This window comes from Oncorhynchus kisutch, unplaced genomic scaffold (assembly GCF_002021735.2).
Source record: "Oncorhynchus kisutch isolate 150728-3 unplaced genomic scaffold, Okis_V2 Okis01b-Okis20b_hom, whole genome shotgun sequence".
Taxonomy (NCBI): Eukaryota; Metazoa; Chordata; class Actinopteri; order Salmoniformes; family Salmonidae; genus Oncorhynchus; species Oncorhynchus kisutch.
This window is the reverse complement of record NW_022261978.1, coordinates 2878068-2899324: the sequence shown is the minus strand read 5'-3', so window position 1 is coordinate 2899324 and position 21257 is coordinate 2878068. Positions and strand designations below refer to the sequence as shown.

General features: G+C 43.4%; 1 protein-coding gene across 1 annotated transcript; it reads left to right on the top strand.

Moving 5' to 3' along the window:
• The first annotated feature begins 6559 nt into the window (after nucleotides 1-6559).
• On the top strand, nucleotides 6560-7584 carry LOC116358816 (beta-2-microglobulin-like). Its single transcript, XM_031811049.1, is given in 4 exon segments — nucleotides 6560-6833; nucleotides 7036-7091; nucleotides 7093-7171; nucleotides 7547-7584. Coding segments are annotated over 4 exon segments (429 nt in total). The 5' UTR covers nucleotides 6560-6577.
• Nucleotides 7585-21257: the final 13673 nt, after the last annotated feature.

Genomic DNA, 21257 nt, shown 5'->3' with positions numbered 1-21257 from the left:
ACAACTACCTAGCTAGGTAGTTAAATGCTGTGGCTAGCCAAAAATGACTCATTTTGAAAGTTGGATCATCTTATCCTTTGAGGCTTTAAAAGTGTTCTTACACTAAGATTTCAAACATTCAAATCAACTGTGGGAGACTTTCATATCAAACATTAAAAGCAACTGAGGTAGACTTTGCAAGCTACAAAACAACTTCTGATTGAGAGGAAGAATGGGCACCACCACCAATCAGCCTATGCCCCTGCACACACCCGCCTTTACCATGACAACTAGAGTAGCCATGTCAGTCTGAACACATTTGAGCATTAAGGCACAGATAGAACAGATATTTCACTGGATGTATAAATGTGAAGCATCCGCTTGGTGTTTCCACTCACTACCAAATATGGTAGTGAGAAGAAGCCCAGTGGCCGGCAATGGGAGGAGATTGAACGAGATGGATTTTGGCAGACATTCTGCAAATCTTATCATCGATTAAACATTTGATCTCAATACAGTTTTCTGTTCTCAATACTATAAACTGTTACGAACAGAGTGGACTAAGTTTTGTAGACTTTACCCGTGTCAAAGTTTCCAAAAAGTGCGTTGTTTAGAAGGAGTGCAAAGGCGAAATGAGTTATTGCACACGTGCACTTCACAGAGTAGGCGTCCCCTGACGGAAATATGACGCCCCAAACTACTTCCCCCAACTATGTCTGCACCTGTTACGAAAAGTCACTTCTAGTTGTAGCTGTATCGAAGTGGTATGTTTTAGGGGATCCAGTATACCTCTCTGTTTTACGCCTAAAATTATAAGGTTGGTTGTTTAGCAAACAAAACTGATGCTTGTGCAACTATGGGGCAAAACACAAACACAGGGTTGGCTTAGATTGTTGACAACATGGAAACTAGATTTCATGTTTATTGAAAAGATAAATACATTTGCACAATGAGCACTTGTTGTCTCTCAAATACATCATTACACTTGCTGGTTAGATAACTAGCTGAAAAGAGCCACATACGATTCCCCACAAGGCAGCTTGTCATTGTTGCTAGCTATCTGGCCATCCAGAATCACAACACACGGCTTTCTGCTATCTGGCCATCCAGAACCACAACACACAGCTTTCTGCTATCTGGCCATCCAGAACCACAACACACGGCTTTCTGCTATCTGGCCATCCAGAACCACAACACACGGCTTTCTGCTATCTGGCCATCCAGAACCACAACACACGGCTTTCTGCTATCTGGCCATCCAGAACCACAACACACGGCTTTCTGCTATCTGGCCATCCAGAACCACAACACACGGCTTTCTGCTATTTGGCCATCCAGAACCACAACACACGGCTTTCTGCTATTTGGCCATCTAGAACCACAACACACGGCTTTCTGCTATCTGGCCATCCAGAACCACAACACACGGCTTTCTGCTATCTGGCCATCCAGAATCACAACACACGGCTTTCTGCTATCTGGCCATCCAGAACCACAACACACGGCTTTCTGCTATTTGGCCATCCAGAACCACAACACACGGCTTTCTGCTATCTGGCCATCCAGAACCACAACACACGGCTTTCTGCTATCTGGCCATCCAGAACCACAACACACGGCTTTCTGCTATCTGGCCATCTAGAACCACAACACACGGCTTTCTGCTTCTGGCCATCTAGAATCACAACACACGGCTTTCTGCTATCTGGCCATCCAGAATCACAACACACGGCTTTCTGCTATCTGGCCATCCAGAATCACAACACACGGCTTCCTGCTATCTGGCCATCCAGAATCACAACACACGGTTTTCTGCCAGTTGTAAACTAACCCATCCATTGTTATTCTTCATTATTACAAAAGTGCCATCTAGCGGCATGAGGATGCACAGTCAAAAATAACGTAGGTGCCAGAATGTGAAGGAATCTCCATCCACAATATTCTGAAGTTTCCCGTTTGAAGTAGACTTCTTATTGCAGATGTTTTCTCCCGGAGTTAGCTAGCTAACCTAATCGCTAGTTGAATAGTACATTTTTACCTTCGTTGTTAACGTTGTTTTTTTGTTTGGTTCAAGCTAATACACCATTAAAAAGGTCAGAATACACGCGTCCACCATGGTACACATTCCATCGTCTACCAACTGCAGAAGAAGACTAAGCGATTGTGGTTGCGAAATCTCAAATGAAAGAAACCACCGAAGACATTGTGTCTGCTCGTTCCACTTTGTTGACCAAGTGGAGAACCCTTACCCAACCCTATGACTAGGCTGCGGTAGAGCTCCAGTGAAGAAACAGTCACTGACAACATTATGACAGAAGGTCGGTGTTATCAGCTCACTGACCGGGCAAGCAGTTTTTATTAGTTGACTCCCAAAATGTCAGTGTTATTGATCAGATGTTCCAGTGCCATTGCCTGTCCAAGCTTACAATGACCGCTATTACTTGATGCTTAACCTTGAAGGTGTCTATCAAGCATGGGCGAGTTAGTCACCTCCTGCACCCCAGGGCTTCTCTGATGCTCAGTCACAATGGATGGATCCCATCCTGGAGGACCACAACTATTGCAGTCTAACTATACAGATCAGCAGTGCCATGGAGATGACCCAGGTATCCAATGAGGGATCGAGAACTTTTGCCGACAGTCTGGTTGCCAAACCTGCAGATACTATACAGTATATCACAAAAGTGAGTACCCCCCCCACATTTGTAAATATTTGAGTTTCTCTTTTCATGTGACAACACTGAAGAAATGACACTTTGCTACAATGTAAAGTAGTGAGTGTACAGCTTGTATAACAGTGTACATTTGCTGTCCCCTCAAAATAACTCAACACACAGGTGGAGGAGTGCAAGGTCTCTAACATCCACCAGCTCCGTGATGTCGTCATGGAGGAGTGGAAGAGGACTCCAGTGGCAACCTGTGAAGCTCTGGTGAACTCCATGCCCAAGAGGGTTAAGGCAGTGCTGGAAAATGATCGTGGCCACACAAAATATTGACACTTTGGGCCCAATTTGGACATTTTCACTTAGGGGTGGACTCACTTTTGTTGCCAGCGGTTTAGACATTAATGGCTGTGTGTTGAGTTATATTGAGGGGACAGCAGATTTACACTGTTAAACAAGCTGTACACTCACTACGTGCCAGATGAACGTAGGGTGACCTTGGTCCTTCCAGTGTTCACGTGCCAAGGAGGGCAGCTCACCTGTGAGGAGGTGACCAAGACTCGGCGTATTGCAAACGTCCGCATCCATGTTGAATACGGCGTTTGAAAGACTGTGCCAATCACACTGGTCTCCATAATCAATAAAATACTACATATCTGTGCTGGCCTTGTGAATCTGAGAGGGAGCTTATTTCCAGCTAGTGGGGGGGGGGGGGGGGTAACCTCATTAACTGCAATGTATTGTTCAACGGGGGGGGGGGTAACCTCATTAACTGCAATGTATTGTTCAATGGGGGGGGGGGGGTAACCTCATTAACTGCAATGTATTGTTCAATGGGGGGGGGGGGGGGGGGTAACCTCATTAACTGCAATGTATTGTTCAATGGGGGGGGGGGGGGGGGGGGGGTAACCTCAATAACTGCAATGTATTGTTCAATGGGGGGGGTAACCTCATTAACTGCAATGTATTGTTCAATGGGGGGGGGGGGGTAACCTCATTAACTGCAATGTATTGTTCAATGGGGGGGGGGGGTAACCTCATTAACTGCAATGTATTGTTCAATGGGGGGGGGTAACCTCATTAACTGCAATGTATTGTTCAATGTAACTTATTCATTTTAATTTGAAAACATGAAATCCAGTGACTCTGAACAAATGATGTACTACTTGGTAGTTAGTATATTTAACAGAATTGTTAGATATTACTTGTTAGATATTGCTGCACTGTCGGAACTAGAAGCACAAGCATTTCGCTACACCTGCAATAACATCTGCTAAACACGTGTATGTGACCAATAAAATTAGATTTGGAGCCTCAGGTCACATTTGACCTCCAGGATCCAGAATTCCAGCTGCCGACCAGGGATGGCCAGGATGCACCACCATGCCTTTTCTCTCCACAGCAAATCCTCTGCCTTCCACCAGTTGTGTGCCTTTGTACTTGTTGCAGTACCAAGTGGCAGAATTCCCACTAAAAGCCAGGAGCAAGTTCATTTAAACATTTTCCTGGGTTTGTTGTGCGTCTAGGAAGTTTTTGTGCTGTGCTGGCAGTGATGCGCAGCGTCCTTGCATTGTGCCAGAGCTGGGAGGCGCTCTGCGTCTGTGTTTCATGCGTCAACCTATTCACTTGGTCTGGGCTTGGCTTAAAAAGTTACACACTTATCACAGGTTAACTTAGTGCCATGGTCATTGTGAGGCAATTGTGGGTCAAAAGGTAGGCCTCAATGTAATATCTCAGATAGAGGATTGTATGTCTCACCACCAGTGAACTATAATATCTTTGATAGATTGTTGTATGTCTCACCACCAGTGAACTATAATATCTTTGATAGATTGTTGTATGTCTCACCACCAGTGAACTATATTATCTTTGATAGATTGTTGTATGTCTCACCACCAGTGAACTATAATATCTTTGATAGATTGTTGTATGTCTCAACACCAGTGAACTATAATATCTTTGATAGATTGTTGTATGTCTCACCACCAGTGAACTATAATATCTTTGATAGATTGTTGTATGTCTCACCACCAGTGAACTATAATATCTTTGATAGATTGTTGTATATCTCACCACCAGTGAACTATAATATCTTCGATAGATTGTTGTATGTCTCACCACCAGTGGTCTTCCTCCTGTTGTAGTAGTAGATGAGACCAACTGCACCAAAGACCACCCCCAGCACCAGCCCAGATGGCTATCTTACTCCTCTCAGACTCTGAGTTAGAATGGCTCAAGTTACAGTCCCAAAACAAACACACATCTCTAACATACATATAACCACACTTAAATCATGCAGAGTTGTGTCTGGGATGAAATAAAAGTATGTCTGAAATGGTGAACCACATTAATATGAGCTCTTTGATTCCCTACTTCCCTATTTATTTAGTTCCCTTGCTCCCTTACCACAGAAATTCCAGTCAGTCACTCAGTTTGCTTCCTTACTTCCTTATTCCCTTACCCTAGCCATTTTGAGTCACTCTTGCCTGCTTGTTTCTAATTTCCTAATCTCCTTGTCCCCCTATTAAACATTATTGTACCAAATAAATAAAAAGTTAATCCCATGTGTTAGTGAATTTTTATTTATTTTAGAATGACAGGAAATTAGTTTTAAAATGTGGATTTGTTTCTGGGGGAGACCCACAGACCCCCCGGCAGATTTGGTCCCCCCTAATGCTGACTCCATGGCCACGGCCTTGGCTCAGCATATGTGGGAACTCCTTCAAGACTGTTGGAAAAGCATTCCTCACGAAGCTGGTTGAGAGAATGCCAAGAGTGTGTAAAGCTGTCATGAGGCCAAAGGGTGGCTACTTTGAAAAATCACAAATATAAAATATATTTTGGTTTGTTTCACACTTTTTGGGGGGGTTACTACATGACTCCATATGTGTTATTTCATAGTTTTGATGTCTTCACTATTATTCAGTCCCTCCAGGGTTTCGCACAATTTCTTTGTGTGATTTCTGCAGCCAAAAAATGCTTGATTTTGCAGTAGCTGTTGTGAAATTCTGCAATATATTTGGAAATGTTTTTGTTGTACATTAATTTCAGCCATATGTGCTCAGTTTAATATTTTTTTTGTATTTTTTTAAACACAAAAACCTTTATGGTTCATTCATGTTTCTTCTCACCAGATGGACACTTTATCACCATCCTCGACCTTTGTTATTACAGAGGGGAAGATCCACACGATGTGGAGGACATCTGGAGAGCTATTTCAGACATGGTGAAGGTCATGGAATACAACAGCACTCAATAGATTTACTGGTTACACGCCCATTGGGATACATAATGCTGAGCAATTAAACGTGGTATTATTCAGGACCACAGCAATATTCCCGTGGTCCTGGCATCGTTTCAAACTCCACTTCATTTCTTCTGTAAACATTATGGTGCCGTCGCCTACGAGGCTGGATTAAACAACAATGGTAAGCAGTTCTATGGAGAGCAGTGGTGGGGAAAAAAAGATTTGCAAAAGATATTTCAGGAAAAATTGATTTCACATCATACATTTTACAATATTTTTTTAAAGCACCATTTTGTTGATTATTACATGAGTTACGTTTGGGTTTGACAAGTCAGGGAACTTCTAGAAAGAAACCTGTCTGTGCAGTTCTTATCTAACTCGCACCATCCCAGGGTGGAATCTTGCTGAGTTTATTTTGAGGGAATAAAAGAGAACTAGCTTGGGTATCAGTCTTGACACAACACAAGCCACCTCAATTGACTCCGTTTAAAATGACACTTACTAAAGCTTATAGGTGGAACACATTGACACCCAAGCTAGAAAGGGAACTGACCCATATATAGACGTACGACCTTAGTGGACATGTCCATACCTGTCCATTGGAAAAACAACAAGCAGTAGAAAACAAAAGAATAGTGTTTTATTATATTATTTCCCCCTCTCAGTTGAGCCCTCCGTTCATCTGTCCATGACGCCCCACGGTGACAGACACCCCTCCATGTTGACGTGCAGCGCCTACAAGTTCTACCCCAAACAGATCAGGGTGACCTGGTTGAGGAATGGACAGGAAGTGCCCTCAAACATGACTTCCTCTGAGGAGCTAGCCAATGGCGACTGGCACTATCAGATCCACTCCTACCTGGAGTACACTCCCACGCCTGGAGAGAAGATCTCCTGCATGGTGGAGCACACCAGCTTCACTGAACCAAAGATCCTCCACTGGGGTAAGGAAGTAAGGGGACAAGGAAGTCAGGGAACAAACTGAGTGTTACTGGAAATTGTTTAGGGAAGGGAATAAGGAAGCAAGGAAGGAAATATTGAAATAAGGGAGCAAAGAGCTCTGATAAGTTAGGTAATTAATGATGTGTGTTGTTTTTCAAACAACTGTAACTATAACGACATTCATGTCACTACGTTTCATCCCAGACATGTCTCTGCCAGAGTCTGAGAGGAGTAAGATAGCCATCGGTAGCCATCGGGGCGTCTGGGCTGGTGCTGGGGGTGGTCTTTGCAGTAGCTGGTCTCCTCTACTACAACAGGAGGAAGACCACTGGTGGTGATGGTGAGTATAAGATGTTTTATTGTCAAATACACCGGATACACGGTAATGTGTTGTTTTACAGGGTCAGCCATAGTAGTACAGCGCCCCTGGAGCAAATTAGGGTTAAGTACCTTGCTCATGGGCACATCTTGTCGGCTTTCAGTTAGGGATACTGTGAGATACGCTAACCGCTAGGCTACCTGCCGATCTCTATAGACAGATAGTATGGTTTATTGTTCAGTCTGTTGCTCTCTGCCTCTACAGTATCTATCCCCCATGATTGTGCTGCTGTCACTTTAAGACCTAATGTTAATAAACTGCTTCTTAGTCAATCAATGCTAATAACCAAAATGCACAAATGTAAAAACTCAAATTGTGGTGTATTTTGTTCAACAGGGATGGAACTGGTGCCAACAAGTCACCCATCCCAGTGATCTCTCAGTGACTGCATATCCCAGTGATCTCTCAGTGACTGCATATCCCAGTGACTGCATATCCCAGTGACTACATATCCCAGTGACTGCATATCCCAGTGATCTCTCAGTGACTACATATCCCAGTGATCTCTCAGTGACTACATATCCCAGTGATCTCAGTGACTACATATCCCAGTGATCTCAGTGACTACATATCCCAGTGATCTCAGTGACTACATATCCCAGTGATCTCTGTGACTACATATCCCAGTGATCTCTGTGACTAGATATCCCAGTGATCTCTGTGACTAGATATCCCAGTGATCTCTGTGACTAGATATCCCAGTGATCTCTCAGTGACTAGATATCCCAGTGATCTCTCAGTGACTAGATATCCCAGTGATCTCTCAGTGACTAGATATCCCAGTGATCTCTCAGTGACTAGATATCCCAGTGATCTCTCAGTGACTAGATATCCCAGTGATCTCTCAGTGACTAGATATCCCAGTGATCTCTCAGTGACTAGATATCCCAGTGATCTCTCAGTGACTAGATATCCCAGTGATCTCTGTGACTAGATATCCCAGTGATCTCTGTGACTAGATATCCCAGTGATCTCTGTGACTAGATATCCCAGTGATCTCTGTGACTAGATATCCCAGTGATCTCTCAGTGACTAGATATCCCAGTGATCTCTCAGTGACTAGATATCCCAGTGATCTCTCAGTGACTAGATATCCCAGTGATCTCTCAGTGACTAGATATCCCAGTGATCTCTCAGTGACTAGATATCCCAGTGATCTCTCAGTGACTAGATATCCCAGTGATCTCTCAGTGACTAGATATCCCAGTGATCTCTCAGTGACTAGATATCCCAGTGATCTCTCAGTGACTAGATATCCCAGTGATCTCTCAGTGACTAGATATCCCAGTGATCTCTCAGTGACTAGATATCCCAGTGATCTCTCAGTGACTAGATATCCCAGTGATCTCTCAGTGACTAGATATCCCAGTGATCTCTCAGTGACTAGATATCCCAGTGATCTCTCAGTGACTAGATATCCCAGTGATCTCTCAGTGACTAGATATCCCAGTGATCTCTCAGTGACTAGATATCCCAGTGATCTCTCAGTGACTAGATATCCCAGTGATCTCTCAGTGACTAGATATCCCAGTGATCTCTCAGTGACTAGATATCCCAGTGATCTCTCAGTGACTAGATATCCCAGTGATCTCTCAGTGACTAGATATCCCAGTGACTAGATATCCCAGTGATCTCTCAGTGACTAGATATCCCAGTGATCTCTCAGTGACTAGATATCCCAGTGATCTCTCAGTGACTAGATATCCCAGTGATCTCTCAGTGACTAGATATCCCAGTGATCTCTCAGTGACTAGATATCCCAGTGATCTCTCAGTGACTAGATATCCCAGTGATCTCTCAGTGACTAGATATCCCAGTGATCTCTCAGTGACTAGATATCCAAATCAAATCAAATTTATTTATATAGCCCTTCGTACATCAGCTGATATCTCAAAGTGCTGTACAGAAACCCAGCCTAAAACCCCAAACAGCAAGCAATGCAGGTGTAGAAGCACGGTGGCTAGGAAAAACTCCCTAGAAAGGCCAATACCTAGGAAGAAACCTAGAGAGGAACCAGGCTATGTGGGGTGGCCAGTCCTCTTCTGGCTGTGCCGGGTGGAGATTATAACAGAACATGGCCAAGATGTTCAAATGTTCATAAATGACCAGCATGGTCGAATAATAATAAGGCAGAACAGTTGAAACTAGAGCAGCAGCACAGTCAGGTGGAAGTTGAAACTGGAGCAGCAGCATGGCCAGGTGGACTGGGGACAGCAAGGAGTCATCATGTCAGGTAGTCCTGGGGCATGGTCCTAGGGCTCAGGTCCTCCGAGAGAGAGAAAGAAAGAGAGGAGAGAATTAGAGAACGCACACTTAGATTCACACAGGACACCGAATAGGACAGGAGAAGTACTCCAGATATAACAAACTGACCCCAGCCCCCCGACACATAAACTACTGCAGCATAAATACTGGAGGCTGAGACAGGAGGGGTCAGGAGACACTGTGGCCCCATCCGAGGACACCCCCGGACAGGGCCAAACAGGAAGGATATAACCCCACCCACTTTTCCAAAGCACAGCCCCCACACCACTAGAGGGATATCTTCAACCACCAACTTACCATCCTGAGACAAGGCTGAGTATAGCCCACAAAGATCTCCGCCACGGCACAACCCAAGGGGGGGGGGCGCCAACCCAGACAGGATGACCACAACAGTGAATCAACCCACTCAGGTGACGCACCCCCTCCAGGGACGGCATGAGAGAGCCCCAGCAAGCCAGTGACTCAGCCCCTGTAATAGGGTTAGAGGCAGAGAATCCCAGTGGAAAGAGGGGAACCGGCCAGGCAGAGACAGCAAGGGCGGTTCGTTGCTCCAGAGCCTTTCCGTTCACCTTCCCACTCCTGGGCCAGACTACACTCAATCATATGACCCACTGAAGAGATGAGTCTTCAGTAAAGACTTAAAGGTTGAGACCGAGTTTGCGTCTCTGACATGGGTAGGCAGACCGTTCCATAAAAATGGAGCTCTATAGGAGAAAGCCCTGCCTCCAGCTGTTTGCTTAGAAATTCTAGGGACAATTAGGAGGCCTGCGTCTTGTGACCGTAGCGTACGTGTAGGTATGAAACGGCAGGACCAAATCAGAGAGATAGGTAGGAGCAAGCCCATGTAATGCTTTGTAGGTTAGCAGTAAAACCTTGAAATCAGCCCTTGCTTTGACAGGAAGCCAGTGTAGAGAGGCTAGCACTGGAGTAATATGATCAATTTTTTTGGTTCTAGTCAGGATATCCCAGTGATCTCTCAGTGACTAGATATCCCAGTGATCTCTCAGTGACTACATATCCCAGTGATCTCTCAGTGACTACATATCCCAGTGATCTCTCAGAGACTACATATCCCAGTGATCTCTCAGAGACTACATATCCCAGTGATCTCTCAGAGACTACATATCCCAGTGATCTCTCAGAGACTACATATCCCAGTGATCTCTCAGAGACTACATATCCCAGTGATCTCTCAGAGACTACATATCCCAGTGATCTCTCAGAGACTACATATCCCAGTGATCTCTCAGTGACTACATATCCCAGTGATCTCTCAGTGACTACATATCCCAGTGATCTCTCAGTGACTACATATCCCAGTGATCTCTCAGTGACTACATATCCCAGTGATCTCTCAGTGACTACATATCCCAGTGATCTCTCAGTGACTACATATCCCAGTGATCTCTCAGTGACTACATATCCCAGTGATCTCTCAGTGACTACATATCCCAGTGATCTCTCAGTGACTACATATCCCAGTGATCTCTCAGTGACTACATATCCCAGTGATCTCTCAGTGACTACATATCCCAGTGATCTCTCAGTGACTACATATCCCAGTGATCTCTCAGTGACTACATATCCCAGTGATCTCTCAGTGACTACATATCCCAGTGATCTCTCAGTGACTACATATCCCAGTGATCTCTCAGTGACTACATATCCCAGTGATCTCTCAGTGACTACATATCCCAGTGATCTCTCAGTGACTACATATCCCAGTGATCTCTCAGTGACTACATATCCCAGTGATCTCTCAGTGACTACATATCCCAGTGATCTCTCAGTGACTACATATCCCAGTGATCTCTCAGTGACTACATATCCCAGTGATCTCTCAGTGACTACATATCCCAGTGATCTCTCAGTGACTACATATCCCAGTGATCTCTCAGTGACTACATATCCCAGTGATCTCTGTGACTACATTACAGTTCTGCAAATGGCACCCTATTCCCTATATGGACCCCGGTCCTGGTCAAAATAAGTGAACCATATTAGGGAATAGGGTTCCATTCAGGATGCTCCTAATTCCTGTCTCTGACTGCAGGTTTGATGATGGTGTCTATCTTAGAAATGTGTAAGGAGTGCCTGCTGCTTTTCTAAAGACTACCAAGAGTTTATATTATTGTTACAGTAACACTTCAAAACAAGTTCCTACATATATGCTATAGGATGTGAGATATATTTTTAGGAAGTAGTTTCTCACAAATTGTCTTGAATTGTTTTGAATAAAACAAGAAGTTGGAACCACTTTTTATGTTGTTAAACGACCTTAATGTACAACTGTGTAAACTAGCCTTCTACCGTACCTGTAGACCTCCTGTCATCGCGCTGACGCTAGTTAGCATTGGCTCGCGAAAGTACCGCTAACTTCCTTCTGTCAGGTGTTAGTTGTGCAGAGGTGAGAACGGAGTCAGGCGCAGGACACAGCACTGAGTAAAAAATTACGAACTTTACTCGGGAAAAATACATCCACGCAGGGATCATTAACCCTAACACAAAAGACTAACAACAAATCAGGAACAATCACGCACAAAACATAATGGGAACCAGAGGGTTAAATAGGGAAATAATAATAACTAAATGGGAACCAGGTGTGTACACTCAAGACATAACAAATGGAAAATATAAACATGGATCGGTGGAGGCTAGAAAGCTGGTGACGACGAGCGCCGAACGCCGCCTGAACAAGGAGAGGCACCAACTTCCGCGGAAGTCGTGACACCTTCATACTGCACGCAGGGAAATAAAAATGATATTGTAAATGCCAGAATCACGCAGTATCTCTTTAACCCTGGAATCCGTCATTGTGGAACTGCCTCATCCTTTTGCGATATTACAACAACAATGTACACCGTTTTTTCACCTTGGACACCATTGTACGTCATTGTACATACAATATTTATTTATTTATTTATTTTACCTTTATTTAACCAGGTAGGCAAGTTGAGAACAAGTTCTCATTTACAATTGCGACCTGGCCAAGATAAAGCAAAGCAGTTCGACAGATAAAACGACACAGAGTTACACATGGAGTAAAAACAAACATACAGTCAATAATGCAGTATAAACAAGTCTATATACAATGTGAGCAAATGAGGTGAGAAGGGAGGTAAAGGCAAAAAAGGCCAAGATGGCAAAGTAAATACAATATAGCAAGTAAAATACTGGAATGGTAGTTTTGCAATGGAAGAATGTGCAAAGTAGAAATAAAAAAATAATGGGGTGCAAAGGAGCAAAATAAATAAATAAATTAAAATTAAATACAGTTGGGAAAGAGGTAGTTGTTTGGGCTAAATTATAGGTGGGCTATGTACAGGTGCAGTAATCTGTGAGCTGCTCTGACAGTTGGTGCTTAAAGCTAGTGAGGGAGATAAGTGTTTCCAGTTTCAGAGATTTTTGTAGTTCGTTCCAGTCATTGGCAGCAGAGAACTGGAAGGAGAGGCGGCCAAAGAAAGAATTGGTTTTGGGGGTGACTAGAGAGATATACCTGCTGGAGCGTGTGCTACAGGTGGGAGATGCTATGGTGACCAGCGAGCTGAGATAAGGGGGGACTTTACCTAGCAGTGTCTTGTAGATGACATGGAGCCAGTGGGTTTGGCGACGAGTATGAAGCGAGGGCCAGCCAACGAGAGCATACAGGTCGCAATGGTGGGTAGTATATGGGGCTTTGGTGATAAAACGGATTGCACTGTGATAGACTGCATCCAATTTGTTGAGTAGGGTATTGGAGGCTATTTTGTAAATGACATCGCCAAAGTCGAGGATTGGTAGGATGGTCAGTTTTACAAGGGTATGTTTGGCAGCATGAGTGAAGGATGCTTTGTTGCGAAATAGGAAGCCAATTCTAGATTTAACTTTGGATTGGAGATGTTTGATATGGGTCTGGAAGGAGAGTTTACAATCTAACCAGACACCTAAGTATTTGTAGTTGTCCACGTATTCTAAGTCAGAGCCGTCCAGAGTAGTGATGTTGGACAGGCGGGTAGGTGCAGGCAGCGATCGGTTGAAGAGCATGCATTTAGTTTTACTTGCATTCAAGAGCAATTGGAGGCCACGGAAGGAGAGTTGTATGGCATTGAAGCTTGCCTGGAGGGTTGTTAACACAGTGTCCAGAGAAGGGCCGGAAGTATACAGAATGGTGTCGTCTGCGTAGAGGTGGATCAGGGACTCACCAGCAGCAAGAGCGACCTCATTGATGTATACAGAGAAGAGAGTCGGTCCAAGAATTGAACCCTGTGGCACCCCCATAGAGACTGCCAGAGGTCCGGACAGCAGACCCTCCGATTTGACACACTGAACTCTATCAGAGAAGTAGTTGGTGAACCAGGCGAGGAAATCATTTGAGAAACCAAGGCTGTCGAGTCTGCCGATGAGGATATGGTGATTGACAGAGTCGAAAGCCTTGGCCAGATCAATGAATACGGCTGCACAGTAATGTTTCTTATCGATGGCGGTTAAGATATCGTTTAGGACCTTGAGCGTGGCTGAGGTGCACCCATGACCAGCTCTGAAACCAGATTGCATAGCAGAGAAGGTATGGTGAGATTCGAAATGGTCGGTAATCTGTTTGTTGACTTGGCTTTCGAAGACCTTAGAAAGGCACGGTAGGATAGATATAGGTCTGTAGCAGTTTGGGTCAAGAGTGTCCCCCCCTTTGAAGAGGGGGATGACCGCAGCTGCTTTCCAATCTTTGGGAATCTCAGACGACACGAAAGAGAGGTTGAACAGGCTAGTAATAGGGGTGGCAACAATTTCGGCAGATAATTTTAGAAAGAAAGGGTCCAGATTGTCTAGCCCGGCTGATTTGTAGGGGTCCAGATTTTGCAGCTCTTTCAGAACATCAGCTGAATGGATTTGGGAGAAGGAGAAATGGGGAAGGCTTGGGCGAGTTGCTGTTGGGGGTGCAGTGCTGTTGTCCGGGGTAGGAGTAGCCAGGTGGAAAGCATGGCCAGCCGTAGAAAAATGCTTATTGAAATTCTCAATTATGGTGGATTTATCAGTGGTGACAGTGTTTCCTATCTTCAGTGCAGTGGGCAGCTGGGAGGAGGTGTTCTTATTCTCCATGGACTTTACAGTGTCCCAGAACTTTTTGAGTTAGTGTTGCAGGAAGCAAATTTCTGCTTGAAAAAGCTAGCCTTGGCTTTTCTAACTGCCTGTGTATAATGATTTCTAGCTTCCCTGAACAGCTGCATATCACGGGGGCTGTTCGATGCTAATGCAGAACGCCATAGGATGTTTTTGTGTTGGTTAAGGGCAGTCAGGTCTGGGGAGAACCAAGGGCTATATCTGTTCCTGGTTCTAAATTTCTTGAAAGGGGCATGTTTATTTAGGATGGTTTGGAAGGCATTTTTTTAAAATATCCAGGCATCCTCTACTGACGGGATGAGATCAATATCCTTCCAGGATACCCCGGCCAGGTCGATTAGAAAGGCCTGCTCGCAGAAGTGTTTCAGGGAGCGTTTTACAGTGATGAGTGGCGGTCGTTTGACCGCTGACCCATTACGGATGCAGGCAATGAGGCAGTGATCGCTGAGATCTTGGTTGAAGACAGCAGAGGTGTATTTAGAGGGGAAGTTGGTTAGGATGATATCTATGAGGGTGCCCGTGTTTAAGGTTTTGGGGAGGTACCTGGTAGGTTCATTGATAATTTGTGTGAGATTGAGGGCATCAAGTTTAGATTGTAGGATGGCTGGGGTGTTGAGCATGTTCCAGTTTAGGTCGCCTAGCAGCACGAACTCTGAAGATAGATGGGGGGCAATCAGTTCACATATGGTGTCCAGAGCACAGCTGGGGGCAGAGGGTGGTCTATAGCAGGCGGCAACAGTGAGAGACTTGTTTTTAGAGAGGTGGATTTTTAAAAGTAGAAGTTCAAATTGTTTGGGTACAGACCTGGATAGTAGGACAGAACTCTGCAGGCTATCTTTGCAGTAGATTGCAACACCGCCCCCTTTGGCAGTTCTATCTTGTCTGAAAATGTTGTAGTTTGGAATTAAAATGTCTGAGTTTTTGGTGGTCTTCCTAAGCCAGGATTCAGACACAGCTAGAACATCCGGGTTGGCAGAGTGTGCTAAAGCAGTGAATAGAACAAACTTAGGGAGGAGGCTTCTAATGTTAACATGCATGAAACCAAGGCTATTACGGTTACAGAAGTCGTCAAAAGAGAGCGCCTGGGGAATAGGAGTGGAGCTAGGCACTGCAGGGCCTGGATTCACCTCTACATCGCCAGAGGAACATAGGAGGAGTAGAATAAGGGTACGGCTAAAAGCTATGAGAATTGGTCGTCTAGAACGTCTGGAACATAGAGTAAAAGGAGGTTTCTGGGGGCGATAAAATAGCATCAAGGTATAATGTACAGACAAATGTATGGTAGGATGTGAATACAGTGGAGGTAAACCTAGGTATTGAGTGATGAAGAGAGAGATATTGTCTCTAGAAACATCGTTGAAACCAGGAGATGTCATTGCATGTGTGGGTGGTGGAACTAATAGGTTGGATAAGGTATAGTGAGCAGGACTAGAGGCTCTACAGTGAAATAAGCCAATAAACACTAACCAGAACAGAAATGGACAAGACATATTGACATTGAGGAGAGGCATGCTTAGTCGAGTGATCAAAAGGGTCCGGTGAGTGGAGATGTTGGTTGGTGATTTAGACAGCTAGCCAGGGCATCGGTAGCAGGCTAGCATAGGATGGAGGTCTGTTGTTAGCTACCTCTTGCGTCAGTAGATTAGTGGGGTTCCGTGTGGTAGAGGGGATTAATCCAAATCACACAACAACAACAAAAATAAAAACAATAGATATAGTTATAGAGGCCCAAGAAGAAAACATAATAATAATAATAATAAAAAAAATAAAAAAATAAATATAAATATATTTAAAAAAAAATGTCCGATTGTCTATTCAGATAGCAGCCGGTAAGACAGCTAACGGTTAGCAGGCCGCAGATGGGCGTTCAGGTAACGTCGCGACGGAGGAGCCAGCCAAATAACTCCTTCGGGTAGATAACGTCGGCAGTCCAGTTGTGAAGGCCCGGTGGGGCTCCGCGAAAGCAGTAAAACGGGTCCGGATAGGTGACTGCAGCCCAGGTGTGATTGATGGAACTCAGGAGTGATTGACGGAGCTTGCTAGCTCCGGAATAATTGATGTTTGCTCCGGAATCGACGAAGGCCGATAGTCACACGGATAGCAGCTAGCTAGCTGTGAGATCCGGGTATGAATGTCCAGAGAGCAGTCGAAATCCAGGGACATGGAGAGAAAAATTGGTCCGGTATATAACAGCAGAGTATGTACTTCAAAGTTGTTGTTGTTGATACTCCTCAACAATAACAATAACAGTAACAAAATATGCTGGGTTGAACAGTGGCACTGTTTCCCCTGGTGCAGATTTCAGTTAAGAATGTTGTGTTTGCTATTACTGTAAACATGCTTTACTTCCTCACTCTGATATTATGCTAGTCTCCACTGTAGTTTACTGAACATTGAAGTCTCATATTGGTATGTGTGCGTGTATAATGTCTGTGTGTAGGCTACAGATGTAGGATCTTAATTTGACCTATATTGTCACAGCAAAATAATCCTGTAGTAACAGGATTGAAACGTTTAGTCCATAATATAGGCTATAAACTGGACAAAAGTAGGCGACATGAAAAGTGCAATACTGTTAATATAATCTTGTGTTTTAGGGCGGGGCTTTCAGTGAACTCATGTACATCACAAAGCTCATCTGCATTTCCTGTGGTGCAGGTAAATTCTCAGCAACAAAAGAGTGATCAATTTAAGATCCTACATCTGTGTATCACTGAGGCTTTTTACATTGCTGTTACAGTACCAACTAATTCCTTTACTGCAGCAACACTCTGGGTGCGTCGCAAAGGGCACCCTATCCCCTATATAGTGCACTAGTTTTGACCAGAGCCCATATGGCACCTATCCTTTATATAGTGCACTAGTTTTGACCAGAGCCATATGTGCCCTGGTCTAAAGTAGTGCACTACATAGGGAATAGGGTGCCATTTGTAACCATTTGGAGAGCAGGCTTTGTATAGGATGGATGCCTTTTGGTCAAAATGACATAATTCCGTTTCACTTGTTTTTTCCTTTAAACTTGAGCTATCTGACCTTCCACCCAGTGGTGTAAAGTACTTCAGTAAAAATACTTTAAAGTACTACTGAAGTAGGTTTTTAGGTCTGTACTTTACTATTTCTATGTTTGACTACTTTTACTTCACTATATTCTTAAAGAAAATACTGTACTTTCTACTCCATACATTTGACTGACAACCAAAAATACTCGTTACATTTTGAATTCTTAGCAGGACCGGAAAATGGTTCAATTCACACACTTCACATCAAGAGAACATCCCTGGTCGTCCTACTGCCTCTGATCTGGCAGACTCACTAAACAGAGAATATCCCTGGTCGTCCTACTGCCTCTGATCTGGCAGACTCACTAAACAGAGAACATCCCTGGTCGTCCTACTGCTTCTGATCTGGCGGACTCACTAAACAGAGAATATCCCTGGTCGTCCAACTGCTTCTGATCTGGCGGACTCACTAAACAGAGAATATCCCTGGTCGTCCAACTGCTTCTGATCTGGCGGACTCACTAAACAGAGAATATCCCTGGTCGTCCTACTGCTTCTGATCTGGCGGACTCACTAAACAGAGAACATCCCTGGTCGTCCAACTGCTTCTGATCTGGCGGACTCACTAAACAGAGAACATCCCTGGTCGTCCTACTGCTTCTGATCTGGCGGACTCACTAAACAGAGAACATCCCTGGTCGTCCTACTGCTTCTGATCTGGCGGACTCACTAAACAGAGAATATCCCTGGTCGTCCAACTGCTTCTGATCTGGCGGACTCACTAAACAGAGAATATCCCTGGTCGTCCTACTGCTTCTGATCTGGCGGACTCACTAAACAGAGAACATCCCTGGTCGTCCAACTGCTTCTGATCTGGCGGACTCACTAAACAGAGAATATCCCTGGTCGTCCTACTGCTTCTGATCTGGCGGACTCACTAAACAGAGAACATCCCTGGTCGTCCTACTGCTTCTGATCTGGCGGACTCACTAAACAGAGAATATCCCTGGTCGTCCAACTGCTTCTGATCTGGCGGACTCACTAAACAGAGAATATCCCTGGTCGTCCTACTGCTTCTGATCTGGCGGACTCACTAAACACACATGATTTGTTTGTAAACAATGACTGAGTTTACAAGAAAATGGTGCCGCCTGATTTGATTAATAGAAGGAATTTGAAATTATTTATACTTTAACTTCTGATACTTAAGTATGTTTTATCAATTGCATTGACTTTTGATACTGAAGAATATATAAAACCAAACACATTTAGACTTTTACTCAAGTAGTATTTTACTGGGTGACTTTCACTTTTACTTGAATCATTTTCTATTAAGATACTTTTACTCAAATATGACAATTAAGTACTTTTTCCACCACTGTTTATACAAATAACTTTTGTAATACTTGGGAGTGTTGGGTTTACGAATAAAGCTTTAAAATGACGTTTTGAAACTGGCCTCACTTTCTCAATGACTTGACCTGACTGAAAGGAACCAAAATATTCACGTGCATTTTTATCTGACAATATTTAGCAATAATTAGAAAACCATTAGAAGTCAATGACCATGTAATATATGGGGATTTGAGAGTGGATGCATTAATATTACAATAACAGCGAGTCACTATTACCACAGATAAGTCTGACTTCATTAACATTACAATAACAGCGAGTCACTATTACCACAGATAAGTCTGACTTCATTAACAATGACAATAACAGCGAGTCACTATTACCACAGATAAGTCTGACTTCATTAACATTACAATAACAGCGAGTCACTATTACCACAGATAAGTCTGACTTCATTAACATTACAATAACAGCGAGTCACTATTACCACAGATAAGTCTGACTTCATTAACAATGACAATAACAGCGAGTCGCTATTACCACAGATAAGTCTGACTTCATTAACATTACAATAACAGTCTGACATAATGGCTAATGTGTATATTGTATGTGTATATTGTGTATATTGTATGTGTATATTGTGTATATTGTATGTGTATATTGTGTATATTGTATGTGTATATTGTGTATATTGTATGTGTATATTGTATGTGTATATTGTGTATATTGTGTATGTGTATATTGTGTATATTGTGTATATTGTGTATATTGTATGTGTATATTGTATGTGTATATTGTGTATATTGTATGTGTATATTGTGTATATTGTGTATATTGTATGTGTATATTGTGTATATTGTATGTGTATATTGTATGTGTATATTGTATGTGTATATTGTGTATATTGTGTATATTGTATGTGTATATTGTGTATATTGTGTATATTGTGTATATTGTGTATATTGTGTATATTGTATGTGTATATTGTATGTGTATATTGTATGTGTATATTGTGTATATTGTGTATATTGTGTATATTGTGTATATTGTGTATATTGTGTATATATAACTGTGTGTGTGCTGATGTGACTGTTGTTCCCAGGGCTTGTGAATGAGACCTAAGCCTCAGTGTGTCTCTCTGGTTTAATACAAGTTTAATAAATCAAATAAAACTTTGACTTCCTTACCCGCTTAGATGAAGCACATCAGGTGTTTTAATTGGTCCACCACGTGAGAGAAGGGAGGAGCCAGGGAGGGAGGTATTGGTGCTCCATGTCTATCGCTCCATTCTTGTGTATTTTATTTGTCTTGTGTTGCTATTCTATTCTATATATTTTTTTAAATGTTTTTAATATGCATCATTGGGAAAGGCTTGTAAGCAAGTATACCACGGTAAAGTTTACACCAGCTGTATATGGCACATGTTAAAAATAGAATTTGATTTGATTTGAGGTCAGAGTACTAGGCCTATTCCAGTCGGTTTAGCTGTTATAACCTATTCTATCCACTAGGTGGCAGTACCTGTTCAAATGATAAACACGCTATGTAGAGACCTACTGTATCTGTCTCTTTTGTCAAATCAATTTAAATCTGGTTTTATTGGTCACCGAATACAACAAGTGAAGACTTCACAGTGAAATGTTTTTACTTATGAACTCGTTCCCAACAATGCAGAGTTAAAAAGCCAACCAAATATTTGCTAAATAAAAGGAAATATTAACAATAAAAACAATAGTGAGGCGATATCCAAGGAGTACCAGAACGGAGTCAATGTGCAGGGGTACGAGGTAGTTGAGCTGGTTGAGGTAATATGTACATGTAGGTAGGGGTAAAAGTGACTAGGCTATCAGGATAGATAATAAACAGAGTTGCAGCAGTGTGTGTGTGTGTGTGGGAGCGTATGTAATGTGTGTGTGTGTTGGAGTGTATGTAGTGTGTGTGTGTTGGAGTGTCAGTGTAGTATGTGTGCGTGTGTGGGTAGAGTCTAGTGAGTGTGTGGGTAGAGTCTAGTGAGTGTGTGGGTAGAGTCTAGTGAGTGTGTGGGTAGAGTCTAGTGAGTGTGTGGGTAGAGTCTAGTGAGTGTGGGGGTAGAGTCTAGTGAGTGTGTGGGTAGAGTCTAGTGAGTGTGAGGGTAGAGTCTAGTGAGTGTGTGTGTAGAGTCTAGTGAGTGTGTGGGTAGAGTCTAGTGAGTGTGGGGGTAGAGTCTAGTGAGTGTGTGGGTAGAGTCTAGTGAGTGTGTGGTAGAGTCTAGTGAGTGTGTGGGTAGAGTCTAGTGAGTGTGGTGGTAGAGTCTAGTGAGTGTGTGGTTAGAGTCTAGTGAGTGTGGTGGTAGAGTC